Raw genomic sequence first — 18,112 nt, forward strand, 5'->3', positions numbered from 1 at the left:
CAATCCACGGGCCCCTCGAGACCTTCGCAAAACCCCGACGAAATACGGTACCACCAGTGTTACCATTTCACATAAAAGCCCAAATGAACTCACGCAAAAGCGCCCTCGGCTTGTCAATGCAATAAGTTAATTTTCTGTTGATTCCATTTTACTTGCTTCTCGATAGATGCCTAATTGTATTTTATGGCAGTTTCCGGATTCTAGACTCGAACGCTTTCCGCTTTAGAGCGGTGCTCTGGACAGGACGTTGAGCTTCTATGGAGGCAATCCCATCGCGTGTGGATGTCGTGAAGTCTCTACCACAGGGGTGTGGTTTCGCAAAATAGTTTTTGGGCCCTGAGCGGCAAAAATGGCTAAACATGCCTCTAAAATACACCAAAAACAGGCTTATCTCTGGATCTGAATTCCTTCCTTTCAAAGTGCTTTAGCCTACCCCAGCTAAATATGAAATTACGTTCCCGCTCTTATACGTTTCCTCGTCCTAAATCAACAGAAATATTGTCATCGGGTACCATTATCATTTTTTTTGGATCTCGATGGCCTGAACCAGGTTTTGGTAATCGACGAAGGGTCGATGTGATGTAGCTTTAGACGTTGATGGGCGTGCGCGGCCTCGGAAATGAGTAGGTTGGTGTGTGCGACTATTGAAGGCTGCTGCGGAAACCCCCGACTGGTAGCCGTAAGACGGACTCTGATCTGCATAGGCATGTTGCGCAGGCATGTTCGGAACGCCTGGTGTTGCTCTGATGAACGTTGTCGGGCGATTGATGTTTTTGGTTCAGTCACGGGGTGTCAATCGTTATGTTTTCGTGCTGTGTCATTGAATATTCGCATTTAACTGCAGGTAGCCACATTTCTGGGATTGTTCCCAAGGTAACGTCTAGCAGATTCGTCACGCTTTGGGGGGCGGGGGGTGGGGGGTGGGGGTGGTGACACCCAAAGCAGCTCTTCAGCTCCTACCAGAAAAACTGCAAATGCGGGAGTATGATGGTGGTGAGGACCAGAGGTGCTGGGAGCGAGAAGACACTGGTCGCACGGCAAGATGTGTGTTACTGTAGTCATCCGTGATCAATGATCTGTGAAGGAATTGGTGGCTTCCAACATTTTCAAAGCATGACAACCAAAAAATGATTGCTGTTGTTTTTAGTTCATTATAGACACGGATGATAAATGCCATGCTTCCAACCCACATGCGTGGCGCGTTGTACAAGCTTGGGTATGCTATATTTCGCGCTTACTACTAAACCGAAGGCTAGGTTGCAGCCAATGTAGTGTGAGGGAGACACTCTGCAAATTCCAAAGTTTAAAGCCCAGCGTATGATAGGAAAGTAACACAAAGTACAACATTGGGAAGTACTTTCTTAATTTCGGGAACATTCTTATCCCCACTAATATGTGAAGTACAGGTAGCAATTGAGAAGACCTGAAAGAGAACAGTTTGTTTTCTTATCTAGACAAAGGTAAGCTGGACTGCCCGACTAGTCCCACAGCAGGCACTGATAAGGGAAATTGAGATCCGGTATCATATTCATCACTCAATGTGGCAAAATGTAAAGGATATTTTTCAGAATAAAATAATTTGGTAATGAATCGCTCTGTCTCCTATGAAAGAAACATTACTTCGAAACTAACGCCCACATGCTGTCTTATGTGCATCTTCAAGAGTTAATCTCTAGAGGACGTGTACTGGCCGAAATATTGAGTGCCGTTAATATAATCGTTGTTTAGCATCACAACGCCGTTTAATCAGCAGATAATTGCACTTCTGACATCAACAACAAGTTAAAGTTTAAGTAAAACCTCAACAGTCATAATTTCGGCAACACATCTTTATCGAAACAATAACACTTCGGCTGTGGTTTCTATAAAGGCATGTTGCCGAAATATCAACCGATGTATTTCTCCATTCTCCTGGTTGTTCTCCGAGGAATAATGCTACTACTACTGTCTTATCTATGTGAATAATGTTCCTCGCAAATGCACTGAACAACTTACGATAATATATGGGGTTGAAAGCAGACACCGGAATCGCTACACTACACAAGAAACATGCAGAATGTGCTACGACTCGGTCATTTCATTTCTTGGCAATGACATTTCAACTGACGGATCTTGAGTGTGGTCGACAAATTTAGCGAAGTGAGCTTTTTCACTTGAATTTTGTAAAGTTCTTTTCCACGCCTGCCGTACAGAGGAATGCCGCATGACTCGGCCACGCAATTGTCTGGCAATGACATTTCACACAGCTGATAGATCTGACCTTACAATAGACCGTTCCCGGCCGTCAGTCGTCATTCGTTCCTGTTACAGTGCAGCGGTTGAGTATCTTCCGCTCATCGGCCACTCGGTCAGCTTGATGTGGCCGATCGGATGAGTTTCAGTCCGGTGCTGAGGCCAAGGCCGGTCCTGTTTCAGTCCGGTGCTGAAACCACGGCCGGACCTGATTCAGTCCGGTGCTGAGGCTACGACCGGGCCTGATTCAGTCCGGTGCTAAAGCCACGGCCGGGCCTGATTCAGTCCGGTGCTGAGGCTACGGCCGGGCCTTATTCAGTCCGGTGCTGAAGCCACGGCCGGGCCTGTTTCTGTCTGATATGGCGGCCGCGGCTGGATCATTTTTAGTATGGTGAGGAGACCGTTGTCGGACTGATCTCAGCTCGGTACGGAAGACCACGGCTGAGCTGGTTTCGGGCTGGTGTTGTGGCTGCAATTAAGCCTTTTCAGTCCGGTACTGAGGCGGCGGGCAGGCTGGCTTCAGTCGAGGCCGGATGGTCTGCGGCACGGCACAGCCCGTCCGAGCCGTATCGACCTGGTACGACATCTCTCTCTCTCTCTCTCTCTCTCTCTCTCTCTCTCTCTCTCTCTCTCTCTCTCTCTCTCTCTCTCTCTCTCTCTCTCTCTCTCTCTCTCTCTCTCTCTCTCTCTCTCTCTCTCTCTCTCTCTCTCTCTCTCTCTCTCTCTCTCTCTCTCTCTCTCTCTCTCTCTCTCTCTCTCTCTCTCTCTCTCTCTCTCTCTCTCTCTCTCTCTCTCTCTCTCTCTCTCTCTCTCTCTCTCTCTCTCTCTTCATGCTGCTGTCCGGACGGCTTAGCTATTGCAGGGAACCATTTGCGATGAAGTGATTTTTCCCCCCCCCCCCATTTGTGTGAGCCCAGTTTACAGCTAGGAAATATATTTCTTTCTCGACCTAGCGCGCTTTGTTTTAGGCCATTCGGTGAATCCGCTTTAAACAGTTCGGCAGGCAACAGCTGAATGTGCTGTTAACTTTACGCACTGCATAAGAATGGCAAGCGTATAAAATACGCTATGTGCGTGCGCATGCACACACACACACACACACCACACACACACACACACACACACACACACACACACACACACACACACACACACACACACACACACACACACACACCACACACACACACACACACAAACACAAACACACACACACACACACACACACACACACACACACAAACACACACACACACAAGGACGCACGCACGCACGCACATTCTGATGCACGGCTCCTGGCTACGGGGGTGGACAACTACCCAAGTATCATTTTTTTGTTTGTTCTGGGCACGTCTTCCTCTTCTTCCTCCGATGGGGGAGCTCACAGGCCCCTCTGAACGTTTTTGGGCACCATGTTGAAATTTTGGATAGGTTGCGCTAGAGTGTTTTCACACATCTTGTTCTAAAATGTCATTGCTGGTCTTGATGGTTTATGGTGTGTGACCGCTTCCTCGGTCTTGTCGGTAACATGGTGCCCAAAAGGGACATACAACGCTTGTTTCACACTGCAAATGCACTCCAGGGAGGATGTTAAGGGTGTTTTTCTTATCTATATCTCCATAATGTGAATCATTATGGTTTCGGTAGCTTTTGCAATGTCTGATCATCCAAGGTTAACTTTGTTTTTGCTTAGTTTTCAGATCGAAAGACCCTCATGAGAACTCTCGTGCGGCTGCGGGTAAAAACTCTCGCATGTCGAGGGTTTAAATAGTGTATAAGCCAGCATAAAAGGTTTCATATTAAAGTCTGTCAGTGGCCGTCCTAGAAGCATAGATATCCTTCTTACCATGTTTCTTTCCAGTTTGGTGCATAATCTGAGATTTCCCACTTCTCCCACGCGATGAGGTGATCTCTTGGAAGAACATGCTTTCCTAGCTCCGAATGGCTTACACTCCCATTTCTTACCACTCTCTGGTATTCACCCGCTAGGGTCCTTCAGTTTCTGTATATATCCGGTATATAGTCCGTTTTGCATTGTCATACGTATCGGTTAAATTTCCCACATTTTGATCCGTTTTTAAGCTGTCTGCGCGTGACTGCGTGTCTCCAGATGTTTGCGCACGCTTTGGTGCATACGCAAACCTTCAGGGGTTTTTACTTTGGGTATGAGTCCGGCAAATAGACTCAACGCTACTCGCTAAAGCGCTACTCTCCTTCGGAGTCCGTCAAATTGACCTCCCCCCCTCCCGCCTTCCCGAGCGCGCGTTAATATAGTAGGCGACCACCTGACCGTGAAATTATAACAATGCAATTCCAGGAGTGTGTCCAGGGGAAGGGAAGGGGCTGCACTCGACATCATTATTATATACTTCTGTGATATGCGACTTGAATGACAGTGCAGAAAAAACAATATGGGTCAGCGCGTCCATGTCACCCTTGGCTACTTCAAGGTCACAGGGGAGATCGAAGGTCTCATAAACCCTTTCTTTTTGAATGTCGTGTCATTCCAGCACAGCAGCAGTTGAATGTATATGTAACTAAACAAACTGCAAATAACATGGGTAAGTGTCAGGTGTAAGCCAAATAACTATGTCTTTGATGCACCCGGAATTAACGGTGTATAAAACACATCATACAAAGGAGGCGTTCCGCTTAGTTGACTAGGAAACCATATTGTTTGTGTATCAAGCAGACCATTAAGTTCTGCACTCGAATGCCCAGCAAAAGAAACTCTGAACAACCAATCCACGTATGCACCTCGCATCATTTACTAGTTTTATTAACTAGGCATTTACTAGATTTACATATTTTATTGGATCATTTAGGTCACCATTCATGGATGCATGCGACACTATGATATTAAAATGTTAGGCGCCACGGAATAAAAATATGGCACTTAACACTCGTCCAGGTTGGGGTTGGTTTGATCTCCGCCTTACGACGGTGTTCACATTATCATTTACGAACGGCGTGGCGAAGCCGCTGCAACCCTTACATAGTTGTCAACAGCTGAATAGCGGATATTTTGATATAAAAGATTATATGAAAATTATGTGTACCTCGTAAGGTCACTGACCTTTAGCAGGCCAAAGTAAGGCCGCAGCTGTCAGCGAAGGCAATTTCTAAGCAATCGTTGAATCTGATGCGGCAGCGAAGTGTTGAGTGAGGCGATGCATCTCTAAGATGGTTTGTAAAGCAATAACGCAATTGAAGTTGGGATAACAATAAATTTCATTACGGGTGTAAGGGTCAGACCGAGGTCCAAACCAACCTGCTTCTTTGCTCGAGGGCTTGATGTATGGGGCAGTTCCTGATTCTTATTTCGAAATTATGAATGACGGGGACCGCGACAGACCTCATCCATGGAATTCGTAAAGATCACGTAAGCCACTGACATAAAATGCTCTTATCCGGCATTCATGTTTGACCTTTTGACCTTTGACGTTGAACATGCGTCTAGGCTCAAAGCGATCGCATGAGGAGATCTGTCGGTGCATTGGACACCAAGCTGGAGTTTGACACTGTTCGACTCTTTTGGACCCGAGGGTCATAATTCAGCGGCCTCAAATTTTGAGACTGGTGGCTCAATAAAGGTCAATCCAACCTGTGAATTTGGTGTTTCTAGTCTTCTTGGTTCTTTTAAATCTTAGGAGGTCAAATTGGTCCAACTCAGCGACCCGAGCGAACGATGTTCAACCGGTCGCCCGGGCGCGTGTTAACTGTGGATTAAGACCCTCTAATTTCTACGTAGCATGTCCAGTGCTTTGCATGTTTAGGGTCCCAAAATCAATAACGATAAGAGGTCTCGTATTGATTCAGAAGTGTTTTACAACTCCTCAAAATGTTCGCCCATGCGATGCAAATTCACGTGGATGCACTTGGCCAAATTATTCACAATATTCAGGCACTGAGCGATGGGATCGTACGCGAATCGTGTGCAGATCTTGTATTCTATTGCTGCTTTGACCTCAGCGATTGTCTGCGATTAGCTACAGTGGGGTGTGAGCCAGCGATTGTTTACACTTGGATTCGGTTCCGTCTCGGAGAAACCGCTGACTGGCACTCCTGTTTGTGATTGCTTCCCAGATGCTCCCAGATCTTCACGAAGCTCCAATAATTCACTGCCATTGCAACCCCGCGACCGCCTTCCTTGAACAAGAATGGCCACCTAAAACCAGTCGTGGTCATAGCCAATAATGCGATACACTTCACTGAGCGCATGGTTCGAAATGAAGCATGATTTCGGGATTGATTTCTCCCAAGCACACATTACTCTTTGATTTTACTTCTCCAAGGAGCAAAAATGTGTTGCCGTGGTGAACCAGAGATGGTTAGAGAGGTCTGCTCCTGCCCGAGTTTGCCAGGGAGCCACTGACAAATCGTCATTCATTTCTTCGTGCCCTGGGCCTTGCGTTTCAAGCACACACCTCTGTGGTGAATGTGTAATTTGAAGTCATTTTTCAGAATGTTGAACGACCTGAACAGGCCAAGTTCTTGGCAGCGACGGCGAATGGCCTTGGTCGGTTTCCGTGACTACATGCGACTGATACCGTGACGCGACAGCCAAGATTTTGGCTGAAATTATCCGGAATTTTAGTCTTTACAACTGAAAAACCTTGCCTTCATTTGCAGTTGTGTGCTTGTGCACAATTCCACGAACTCTGAAGTTGTGTTTTCAGCAACCCAAAATTATTGTTTGTGGCATGTTTTTGAACGCATAATTTTTTACCTCGCTTTTATGCGCCATCTCGATCAAGCTTCACCTCCCGGAATAGCGAACGTGTTGAAAGAAATTATAGCGCAGCGTGTGCGACGCATGCGCATTCGTGTGTAAATAACTCACTGATCTCCACTCCCGTCTAATTTCTTCTGACTCTTCAAACTGACTGACTAGATGTCCGTCTGGATATCCTTATATATTATAGCCGAAGATATTTATAAGTGTAGATTTGATCAGCGTTTACCGGTTGGGTGACTGTAACCGAAACTCTATGAAAAGGCGAATGCTGTCAGTGCATACTGGTCACAAAGGGCTGGTGTTCGTTGTTTATAAGCATCTGAGTAGCTCTCACGGCCCCATATCAGCCATTTCTGACAACGCGGTGCTGCATTCGGCACAGGGGGTATGCAGGATTTCACAATGAGGGATGTCACAACTTTTCTTGTTTTTTTATACTAAAACCAAGCTTACCACACCGGAGTAGCACGCAATGTGTAGCATGTCGAAACACTATATGGCATCTTTCTGATCACATTATATTTACGTGTCTTTCTGGTGTTTGTAGCTGTCAACATCTCGTCACATCCACTGCCCTAAATTCGAGAAAATTCGTTAAAGGGTGGGGGGAGGGGGTGGAAGGCACGTACCTCCTAGAACCACTAAGTGCGTGCGCCTCTGATTTGCGCGCCGTTTGTTTTGGTCAAGATGACAATGCCCGCTTCCCTTTGACACTGGCCGATTACTTACGAACCCGCTGGTCAAGCAGCATTAAGACTGTAGCCTGGTAGACTGAAGCCCAGCGCATTCACTTACGCCGTGCAGCTGGCTTCTTGTTTCAACTGCCGCAGTTGCGGTGGTCTGACAGCAATCCCTAAAACGAGAAAGCGGGCGCTGTTTGTTTTGGTTTGCGCTGACAAACGCGCCAACGGCTGCCGCAGGCTTCCTCCACCAAATGCTCTGATCTCATGTCGCTGCGATGCCACGGATTTCCGATGTTTGGCTTGACTGCTAACACTCCTATATCTGGATATCTGGATATCTGGATCTGGATATCTGGATCTGAGTGATGCTGTTCGCCAACATCTAGATTCACTCCTAGCTGCACAACTTTTCCGCAGCTTGCACATTTTTTGTTTCTCATGATTATCACTCCTAGCCTATGTTGTATTTATTGCAATATTATCGGAAAATCGTTCCCGACTAAACAGGTGTCAGCAAATATCCAAACAATGTATATATGATTGCTGATAAGCCCACGAAGCCACCACCATTAGTGGGTGAAAAGCTTCAGTCTGTAAAAGGGCGTCACGACTGGCTGGGTCAGACCAGGCTAGGCCGGGGTGAGCTGAACTGAGCTGAGCTGAGCCGAGCCGAGCTGAGCTGAGCTGAGCTGAGTTGAGCTGAGCTGAGCTGAGCTGAGCTGAGCTGAGCTGAACTAAACTGAGCTGGGCTGGATTGGACTGAGCTGCGCTGGACCATGTTAACCTGTTCTTGGCTGCTGAACTTGCAAAATTTTCTGAAATTGAGGTTAGATCCGCGTAGCTCACCGACGCTTGCATCACCGACGCTTGCATTAACAATAACATGATAAGAACCTCGCAGCCGGCTTCATGTTAAGCACGCTCAAATCCATGCTGTATTCGTGTGCCGCGTGCTCCAAGGAATGAAATAGCAGGGCAGTTGACAGCGTATGACACGCAGCGAGAAACACAGAATCTGAGGTGGCGCCGAGCTGAACTGGTGCCGTGTCGAACGCGTCGGACTGTGCTGGTGCCACGCCAGGCTGTGCTGGTGTCGGTCGGGCTGTGGTGGTGTCGTGCCGGGCTGTGCTGGTGTCGTGCCGGGCTGTGGTGGTGTCGTGCCGGGCTGTGCTTGTGTCGGTCGGGCTATGCTGGTGCCGCGTCGGGCTGTGCTGGTGCCGCGTCGGGCTGTGCTGGTGTCGCGCCGGGCTATGCTGGTGCCGCGTCGGGCTGTGCTCGTGTAACTTCAGGTTGTGCTGGTGCCGCGTCGGGCTGTGCCGGAGTGACGTTGGACGCGCATGACGTCATGGTGATGTTGGGGACCGTTATGCCGTTCACATGTGGTTCACAAACGTGCGCTTTCGTACGCCAGGGCCAGGTAACGCACCGTACAGCCAGGCTATCCACTGTGCCCCCCCCCCCCGTCGCACCCTACGCCGGGCGTTAGTACATGAACGCCAGTCTCATACAGCACCTGACCAGTACTAATGGATGGTGTCCGCCGACTTCAGCGCCCGGGAAGGAGGCAAATCTCCCCAGGACTAAGAGCGCCACCCTTCGTCTGCCGACGCGAGCGGCGTCAGCATCGGCTGCCGGCGGACGCCTTTATCGGACACTTCCTGCGTGTCAGAACCCCTCCCCTACGCGCGGTCGGCTCGTGTCGCCAGAGGCCCGCAGCGTCCGGCCACGGAATGGGGAGGCTGCACCGAAAGATCGGGCCAGACAGCAGGGTCACCGGGGAAAACACGGGGAAATGAGATGATGTGGAAGCGTCTGGGGAAGGTTATGCTTCATGACGCGTGCGGCTGCTCAGGCTGGTTGTGTTGCTACTTTCCATGGTGGTAACTAGAGCGTCGTCGATGCTTTCCGCGGCGGAAGTCGACTTCCAATCCTCAAGCCTTGAGAATGTTGCCCAGATTGCGTGGGCACTTTGTCAAAGATTGCGCCTACTGAGCATGATACTTGAATTGGCGCAGGCGTTTGCTGAAACACAACGCTCATTTATAGGGATGCCAAGAATCGGTGTGCTCGGAGCAACGCACGAAGGCACCAACCTTTGAGCGTATAAGGCGTTTTGTCTGAGCTGGGGCCATGGCGGCTTATACGTGATCCTGAAAATGAGGAAGATGAGGCCGCTGACTGGATGGCGTAAAGGTCCTTAAATTAAGCTTAACCACCATCGTGGTTGGGTTTGAGACAGTGTCCTAGGATTGCCAACTTTGGGCGTAAAGCAACACCCTATGAGGATAAATTTTTCACTCCTTTTCCCATATTTTATGTAAATTTTTCGCTTCTGCCCGATATTGTCTAATCGCATATGCCAAACCCATATTTCCCCATCCGAGGCTTTCAGATGTCATCCAAAACCGAGCTCACTTAAAACCATCAACCTGCACACCAATGACTATGTCCTGCCTCACCCACATCTGAATCATGTCTATGTATGCACAGAGCATGAGCGTCAGGTATCTTTAAGATTGAGAGCCCCAGCGACTCCAGTCGCATGCATGCTTCAAGTTTGGTTTGTTAACAAAATGCATCACAATCGGCAGCTGTGTGTCAAATACAAGGTTTCCACGCATCCCCAATTTTTTGGGTCTCACCAACACACCGAGAAAGCGGAGACTGGTACAAACACCAGCAAAGCGTGGGAAGGAATTTTACTCCACGTATTTCGATAAGATGAGGCAGGGCCTCTTTAGGTTAGGCATGGTTAAGCTACTTTCATGGAAATAAGCATTGGGTATTTTGTAATAAACAGTGACATAATGTTGTCTTCCCTGGCCCAATCTTAACAGAAGGCAAAGGTATGTTTCTGTGTTTGCCTTGGTGATGGTCTGATGTGCAGGAGTCCAATTTTTTTTTAATGCTTTATGCTTGTTGAATTTTCTGCTGTTGTTTTGCCGTTGAATTCCTTTGCTTTGTTTTGTGTTAAAAAATGCTGTTGAAGGGAAGTGCAAAGTGCGGCATCAGGTCATTGGTGTTACATTGTTTTTATGATCATTACACTGTTATGGAATTACTATGCTATAATGTATTATGTTTCACTTTAATGGCCTAAGATGTTAATAAACAAAGCAGTTTTGTCAGGCTCATGATGCTACGTCCATGCCAATTAAAAATGTATGAGTTGCTTTGCTAAAGCGTCTCTCACTAGCGCATCAGTTCCACCTGTTGTGAATTGAATTTCTCACTCTTGTACGGTCCTTTTGCGAATTCATTTTTCACTCCAACCCTAATTTTAAAACTATTCTAGCTCACTGGTTTGAGATTAAGCCTGGAATCGTCTCAAAATGTTAAATTATCACGATTTCTTGCATGGATTCTTGGGTAACCCTTACGTCACCTAATTGCCTCGGAGAGCAAAAAATGCTGAGGAAATGCTGCTAACGTCACCTAACTGTCGTCTCAGGAATGCCTCAGGCTAGGTGATTCAAACGGCGGGATCAGTCGGCAAATGATAAGCTGAAGGAAACTGATGGCCTTAAGGCAAATGATAAGTTTAAGGCAAAACATAAGTTAAAGGCGAGTGTTTAGTCAAGCAAATGATAAGCTTAAGGCAAATATTGAGTGGAAGGAAAAATATAATGCAGACAGCGTTTTGGCAAGAAACAAACACTCAAGGATCGGGCACAAACGATATCAGACCATAAAGTCATGTGGGCCGGTCCAACGCCATTGGCTCACAACTTCACCATTGTCCATTGTCTCACGACACTTCCATTGGCCATTGGCTCCCGGCTCAGTTACTAACATCGTTCCCTTTGACTTGCCTTTGTATGTATCGGTCTAGTGTAGTCATTCACATGCCATCAGAGACTCTTCGCGGCATTTTGTTTGTGTTGTGTAGCCCGTCTCGATCGGACACGCCCGTCACGCCCCCACCCGTCACGATAGCCCGTCTCGATCGGACGTCACGCATCCCCTGAGGGGCCGACGTTGGGGAAACTATGGTGCCGGCATTCTGTAATTTGAGTCGATGACAATGAACGAATTTTGGGACAGTTGGCGCTGCATGTGCTGAGTTATGGCTCATTTCATGTCGCGTATCCGTTGCGGTGCACACAGAATGCGTCACAAAACATAGGTGTTTTTTCATGACTGCCAATTTTTTATTTTTCATTCATGTCCTGTCAAATACGAAGCGCTCCAACATACTGTATTGCACAGCACAGCAACCCGTGTGCGCCGGAACGGAAAACATTTCCACCATCATGGCATGGAAATATTTGCAGATTAAGGCTGCTAGTCCACTTTCAACATCAAGCACGGGCCCAAAGCTTGGCGTTTGCACTCTTCTGTGGGCACATCTGTGCTGTTTCCTGCATGAAATCTGGCCAGCGCCTAAATATGCTTGTTCATGCGCTGCCAGTGACGAAAATGCACCGCTGGCCTCGAAGAAAACATGAATGAAAAGAACTCACTAATGCTGATACAAATTCGAAAAAACGAAGACGGCTGTCACGTACGTACGCTAGCACCGGCCATATCGGTTCAGCACCCTTACCCCAGCATTGATGCATGAGAACAGCACACAAACATAGATACAAAATCGACCAAGTGAACAGGGGTCGCTGCAGCAACGCACACAACATCGGTTTCGACCGTTTAACGTCCTTGCCGATGGCACCAATGCCGTCACAACGACGTCACTGTGGCCCCCGATACGTCGTGGGGGCGTACAATTCATTATCCAGCATTTCCACCGCCGACAGCCGCTGCCCGTCGAGTTCCATTCCGGGTGGGGGTGGGGGCGCCTCGAGAGGCCTCAGTGACGGGGGCCGGCCCCGTCGGGACTCCGGACCGGCCGGAGAAGACGGCTGTTGGTGGTCCTCGATCTGCTCGTAGAGGCCGTCCGTCGCAGAGCCTGGCGTCTGCGTCTGCGGACCGTTGAGACCGCGGCCGGCTGCGTCGGTCCGGCGCAGCTCCGTCGACGAGAGGCGGCGCGCAGGCGACCGGCGCGACCGGGTCCGGGCAGCTCGCAGTCTTCGTCGCCGGGCGCACAGCGCCGCCGCCAGAGCCAGAGCCAGAGCCAGAGCCAGCAGGCCGGCGAGCCCGCAGTACAGCAGCAGCCAGCCGCCGGAGGTTGGCGGCCAGCCATGGCTGTCGGCGGGGCACCGCCGGCGCAGCTGCAGGAGCACCTGGAGCTCCGCCTGGCTGAGTCGACCGGTCGGAGGCGCGCCCGTCAGCTTACGCACCCGGTCCTCGGTCGGACACGCGCCGGCGTTGTCCACGACGAGGTCGCCCACGCGGACGTGCACGTCACGGCCGAACGTCAAGGACCCGTTCCTCGCTTCGTGAATGCTGAGTTTGTGAATGTTTAGGAGCTGCCCATGACCGTCGGGTCTCCTGCGGACGCGCAGCCCGGCCAGTGACTTCCGGTGTGCGAGCAGTATGGAAGAGTCGCTTAGGTGAATCGAGCCCCGCGCCTCTACCGCCAGCCCCATGAACCTTAAGTCCCTGATTGTGGAGTTGTGTATGTGTAGGTTTGTCACATTCAGGTGGAAGCCGGTCCTAGTAATTGTTTTCACGGTGGTGCCATTTATTACCACGTCCTGGATGGTGCCGAAGAACGCGGAGGGATGCACTCGTTGAATATCGCAGGAGTGTAGAGCGAGGTGTGACCAGCCCATGGACCCATTCACGCACCCTTCCTTTGCAGCACCAATCCGTAGATTTCTGACCTCCAAATGGCAAATGCTACCTCTAAATGTTCGTTTTCGGCATTCCGGCATGTCGACATTCACTACGGACATTTCACTAATCCGTGTTTGAAAAGCATCTGAAGAAGCTACTAAACGCTCGACGTTCCTTACCTTCAACCTTGGGCCGGTTGATGTGGCAAAGTCAAAGGCTTTAGATTCCATTTCTAGTACTTTAATATTTTGGATGGAAATCTCGGCATCTTGATGCCAGCCACCGGTAAGGGAAGACTGCAGTATGTGCAGCCCAGTGACGTAGTGAACTTGAAGCAAAAACTTGCGTCCGTGCGTCTGCCGCCGCAGACCCTTGAGCCGAATCGATAAATTGGTTATTCGCCTGAGCACAAGCCTTTCTAACGTTTGCAGGCCGTATATGGCATGTTGGCTGATGGTGACGTTGGCTGTCCTAAAAATCACAATGTTCTTCGAAGACAGTGGGACGGAGCCCTCGGACAGAGAGAGCGGCTGAAACAAGGAGGGAACTCGTAAGAATTTGTGTGGCTCTTATGTCCACAAATGTATCGTAATTTGCACATAGCACGACGTGTCCACAACTTCAATCAAACCTGTACCAGTCGATCATTGAAAACAACGTGATGAGAATTTCTGCCAGCGAAAGTCACCACCTACCTGTCCTAGCGTGTTTTCGGAATGTCCAGTTGTGTCCAAAAACAGTGGCATTTGGAGCTCCTTTTTATGGGAGCTTTGCTTGCTGCAAGCTGTTGTTTATGCAGTCTTTTCTCGTTGGGGTTGGATTACGCAGCACTTTTTTGAACTTACTTCAAGGAGTAATTAGTTTGGATGCTCTCAGCAATGTTCAAAATTTTGTTTATTCCGATCAATATTTATTTTTAATGAAAAGCGGACGGAACGCAGATGAGAAGAAATCTTGCACCCTTTCCCAACCAAATTTCATTCACACGTTTAGTGCCTGCCCATAAAGCTTCTCAGAATCCATATGGGTGTCCGGCCTGCCGGCTGAAAACACCTGAAAATAGCCTCTATGGCAGCGCGGAGGCGGCACGATGTGGCCCAGAGCCAGAAGTATGTTCCTCTTCATCCTCCACTGAAGCAGAAAATAATTACACTAGGGTCTTGCATTTGAAAGTTGCATAGTTCCATAAGTTCCATAAAAAGCAAGTTCCAATACCCGACCCCAAAACGTTTTGCAACTACATACCGAAAACTTCGAGCATACCTTTTTTGTTGTGGTATACCCACAACCTCGTCGGCATCGGCCGGCCGCCCGTGGTTTTGTGACGTCAAATATTCACAGATTACTTCAGCTGGGTGCCACTTTCCGGACCGTTTGGAGAAATTTCACGTGCGTCTATGGTGGTTTTGACAGCTGACAGGATGTGATGGACTAGGAAATAAAATGTCAAAACATGAAATGTTTTTGGAGATCACCTCTATCAACTGGAGTACTCCACGTTTATGTGGGGTTTTCAACCGAAATAGACATATTGAGGACCTTTCTTTGTTGCTCACAACCCTGCCCTTCTTAAGACCTAATCCTATCTAGTTTCTGAGCTACACATTCGTAGAAGGGGAAAAGTATGTGGGGGAGAGTATTTTGAAGTTACGGTCACCATTCATGGCGTCGTAATGGTGTCTTTCAAATCCTACCATTCCATAAGCCATGCGACGATCAAAGCCAAGAAAGATATTATTGTCGCGGCCTTCATATCTGGAGTTCGTGAGCGGGATTTCCAGATAAAGCGACCGTCTATTGGCACTCAATCAGTGTTGAGCAAGGTGCGATAACGTAGTCAAACCGTGTCTCATTGATCAGCACATGTACTGAGCAGAAAATTGTGGTGTCTAGAGCAATCTTTTTCTATTGAAAAGTAGGCCACTAATTATAAGTGAGATTGTTTCATCATGTCTGATGCTTGCTCCAATATCTCCAAAAGGCAAACATTTCCTTTAATAGCCAGCGACAGGCAAACGGACAGACTATGGATGGTGCAGACTGGTGCGTGGCATTTCGCGCCGACGAAAATTGTCCGATAACATTTAATCAGATGTGTCCTGGTTTACTCGCGTATTTTCTTAACAACACAACGTCTATGCGACGATTTTCGGCTAGAAATGCCTCGCGGGGATTCAAGACATGCTTTTAAGGACTAATTTGTTGATACAATGGTAGTTTCTTGGCAATAAGCAAGACCATGCTTGTACAGACATCAGTAATGCTGGATTTCGTCGTACCGAAGCTTTTCGAAACATTTTAAAAAGGCCCGGGAGCATGTCTGACGCAGACGCGATAACACCGATGCCTATGTCTTGACTGCTTTCCTGGTCATAGATATGCGTTAGTTTCAACATCTGCAAATATTTACATGGTCCGCGATGAATGATCATGGTATTAAATGATCATCAAGGCCCGTCATGCCACTCACACCGATCTAGACAATGAAGTCACGGCCAGCATCCCCTTGGGAGCACCCCTCGGAAGCACAGCACCCGCTCGGAAGCACCCCCTCGGAGGCACAGCACCTTTTCGGAGGCATGACACCTTCTAGGAAACACAGCACTCGCTCGAAAGCATCCCATTGAAAGCATCCCTCGGAAGCACAACATCCCTTAGAAAGCATAGCACCCCTCGGAAGCAGAGCATCCGCTCGAAGGCACCCCCTCGGGAGCATCCCTCGGAGCAGAGCATCCCTTAGAAAGCACAGCACCCCTCAGAGCCGCAGCAGCCCCCGGAAGTGCAGCACTCCCCTGAAAGCACGGCAAGCCCTCTGAAGCACATCATCCCTTCAGAAGCACGGCACACCTTCGGAAACAACCTCTCGGAAGCACAGAACCCGCTCGAAAGCACCCCCTCGAAAGCAGAACCTTCTCAAAGGTACAGCACGCGCTCGGAAGCACTCAGTCCCCGCAATGTGCGCACTGCTGCAGCCTGCTGAGCTCTGAATACCAGGCAGGTACCAGTCACTGGAGCTTCCCGAGTCGAGACCTGCTTTACTAGAACATCTGCTTCGTGATCAATCCCCAAAAGCAGGCCGTCGGGGAGCGTGATATCTTACATGCGTTATGCTGGGGCAGGTGCAGTTCACAGTTGTTGCGCTTTCGCAGTCCGGTGTGAACTCGCAGCACGGCAGGGAGCAGAGCGAGGGCCGGGCGTTCTCCACCGTCGACGTCATCATCCAAACCACACACACCGCCGACCAGCCTAGCGCGCACATCACTGGGAACTCCAGTGGCGAGGGCAGACGGCTCCAGACACGAGAGCGTCGACAAGTCGCAGCTGTTTAAATGCCTAGTGCAGCCGCTGCGCTATTGTCTTGAGCTGCCAAGCCGTCCTCCGGCTGACAGACTCGCCTCCTTGCTGTTCACTGCTGATGACCCGGACGTGAGGACAGACCGCAGCTGGTGACCCGGACGTGAGGACAGACCGCAGCTGGCGACCCGGACGTGAGGACAAACCGCAACTGGCGACCCGGACGTGAGGACAGACCGCGGCTGGTGACCCGGACGTGAGGACAGACCGCAGCTGGTGACCCGGACGTGAGGACAAACCGCAGCTGGCGACCCGGGCGTGAGGACAGACCGCAGCTGGTGACCAGGACGTGAGGAGCTGTTCACTGCCGATGGCCCGGACTTGAGGAGCTGTTCACTGCTGATGACCCGGACGTGAGGACAGACCGCAGCCGGCGACTCGCAGTCTCTCGCTGCTCACTGCGTGATGACTTCGGCTCTCAACCCGCTGCTTATCTTGACTTTCCAATGCTAAGGCCTTGCCTATCCTCACCGATGACCTCGGCTCCCGGCTGTCCGCAACTGATGAGTGTAACTGTCACGTGATCAATAGCAACTGACGTCCCACTACCGCGGCCCGCGCCAGCCCACCGGCTGTTGTCCTGCGGCGGACTTCCGACTGCCGTCTGTCCTCTGCCGGTGGTTTCGTAAACTCCGGCCGGCTTACCGGCCGACAACCTCAGCCTCCGAGCCTCCAGCAGCGCCTCTCCCGGACTGAACGGCGTGCGAGCGGCCCGCTGGTCAGACCGGCCGCTGCGCCTCGTCTGTCGGGCGAGCGTCCGCGCCTCGCGGAGAGGTCCTGGGGCTGGTTGGGTGGCGGTCACCGGACGTGCCAGCGATAGCCCGTCCTGGGCTCCGCGACGTCCTGCTCGCGACCGGCTGAGCTGGACTGTGTTGGCTGGGCTGAGCTTGAGCTAGCGCTGTGCGTCATGTGTACCCCCCCCCCCCCCCCGGCGTACCGAACCGGCAACGCACCTTGGAGCGGCACAAAATGTGCGTGTACGATGTTGGAGTCTATTAAGAATAGGTGGACAGGAGTCGGTCAGGAAATACAGGCGCAGTTTTGCTTAGCGGTTGGAGAACCGCCGCATTATGGGCCCCCTAGAGCTTTCCCCTACCCCTAAGGAAAATCTTCGCACTCAGGCCAATGAATTGTAATAGTCTTAGTATGCCTTTTATATATGGGAGCCCATCATACTGTGCAGGCTTTAGAAAATGTTGGGCGTGCTACGTATGCACATGCCTATTCATTGTCTCTAGATCATGATTTTGAGGCTAAGTATTTCGGAAAAAGAAGAAATAGCATCGCAAAATAAGCTAAAGTTGACTGCCAAATGGGATACGAGTCGAATACGACCTTTATTCCTAGCTTACTTACGGTTACCGGGCTGGTCGTTGTGATCAGCTGATGGCTGATGGTAAATGCAAAGTTAGGCTGCAGATAGCTAAGT

The 18,112-nt window shown here is 49.9% G+C and overlaps 1 protein-coding gene across 1 annotated transcript; it reads right to left on the bottom strand.

The window, feature by feature from the left end:
• Positions 1-11,796: 11,796 nt before the first annotated feature.
• On the bottom strand, positions 11,797-16,901 carry LOC119113753 (uncharacterized). The gene is made up of 2 exons (XM_037237996.1): positions 16,430-16,901; positions 11,797-13,859 (listed from the first exon to the last, which is right to left on the bottom strand). The coding sequence occupies exons 1-2, from the start codon at positions 16,586-16,588 to the stop codon at positions 12,342-12,344; spliced, it is 1,677 nt and encodes a 558-aa protein (XP_037093891.1). The 5' UTR covers positions 16,589-16,901; the 3' UTR covers positions 11,797-12,341.
• Between the last annotated feature and the right edge of the window lie 1,211 nt (positions 16,902-18,112).

Source organism: Pollicipes pollicipes, unplaced genomic scaffold (genome assembly GCF_011947565.3).
Source record: "Pollicipes pollicipes isolate AB1234 unplaced genomic scaffold, Ppol_2.1 Scaffold_7262;HRSCAF=8765_pilon_pilon_pilon, whole genome shotgun sequence".
In the NCBI taxonomy this organism is placed as follows: domain Eukaryota; kingdom Metazoa; phylum Arthropoda; class Thecostraca; order Pollicipedomorpha; family Pollicipedidae; genus Pollicipes; species Pollicipes pollicipes.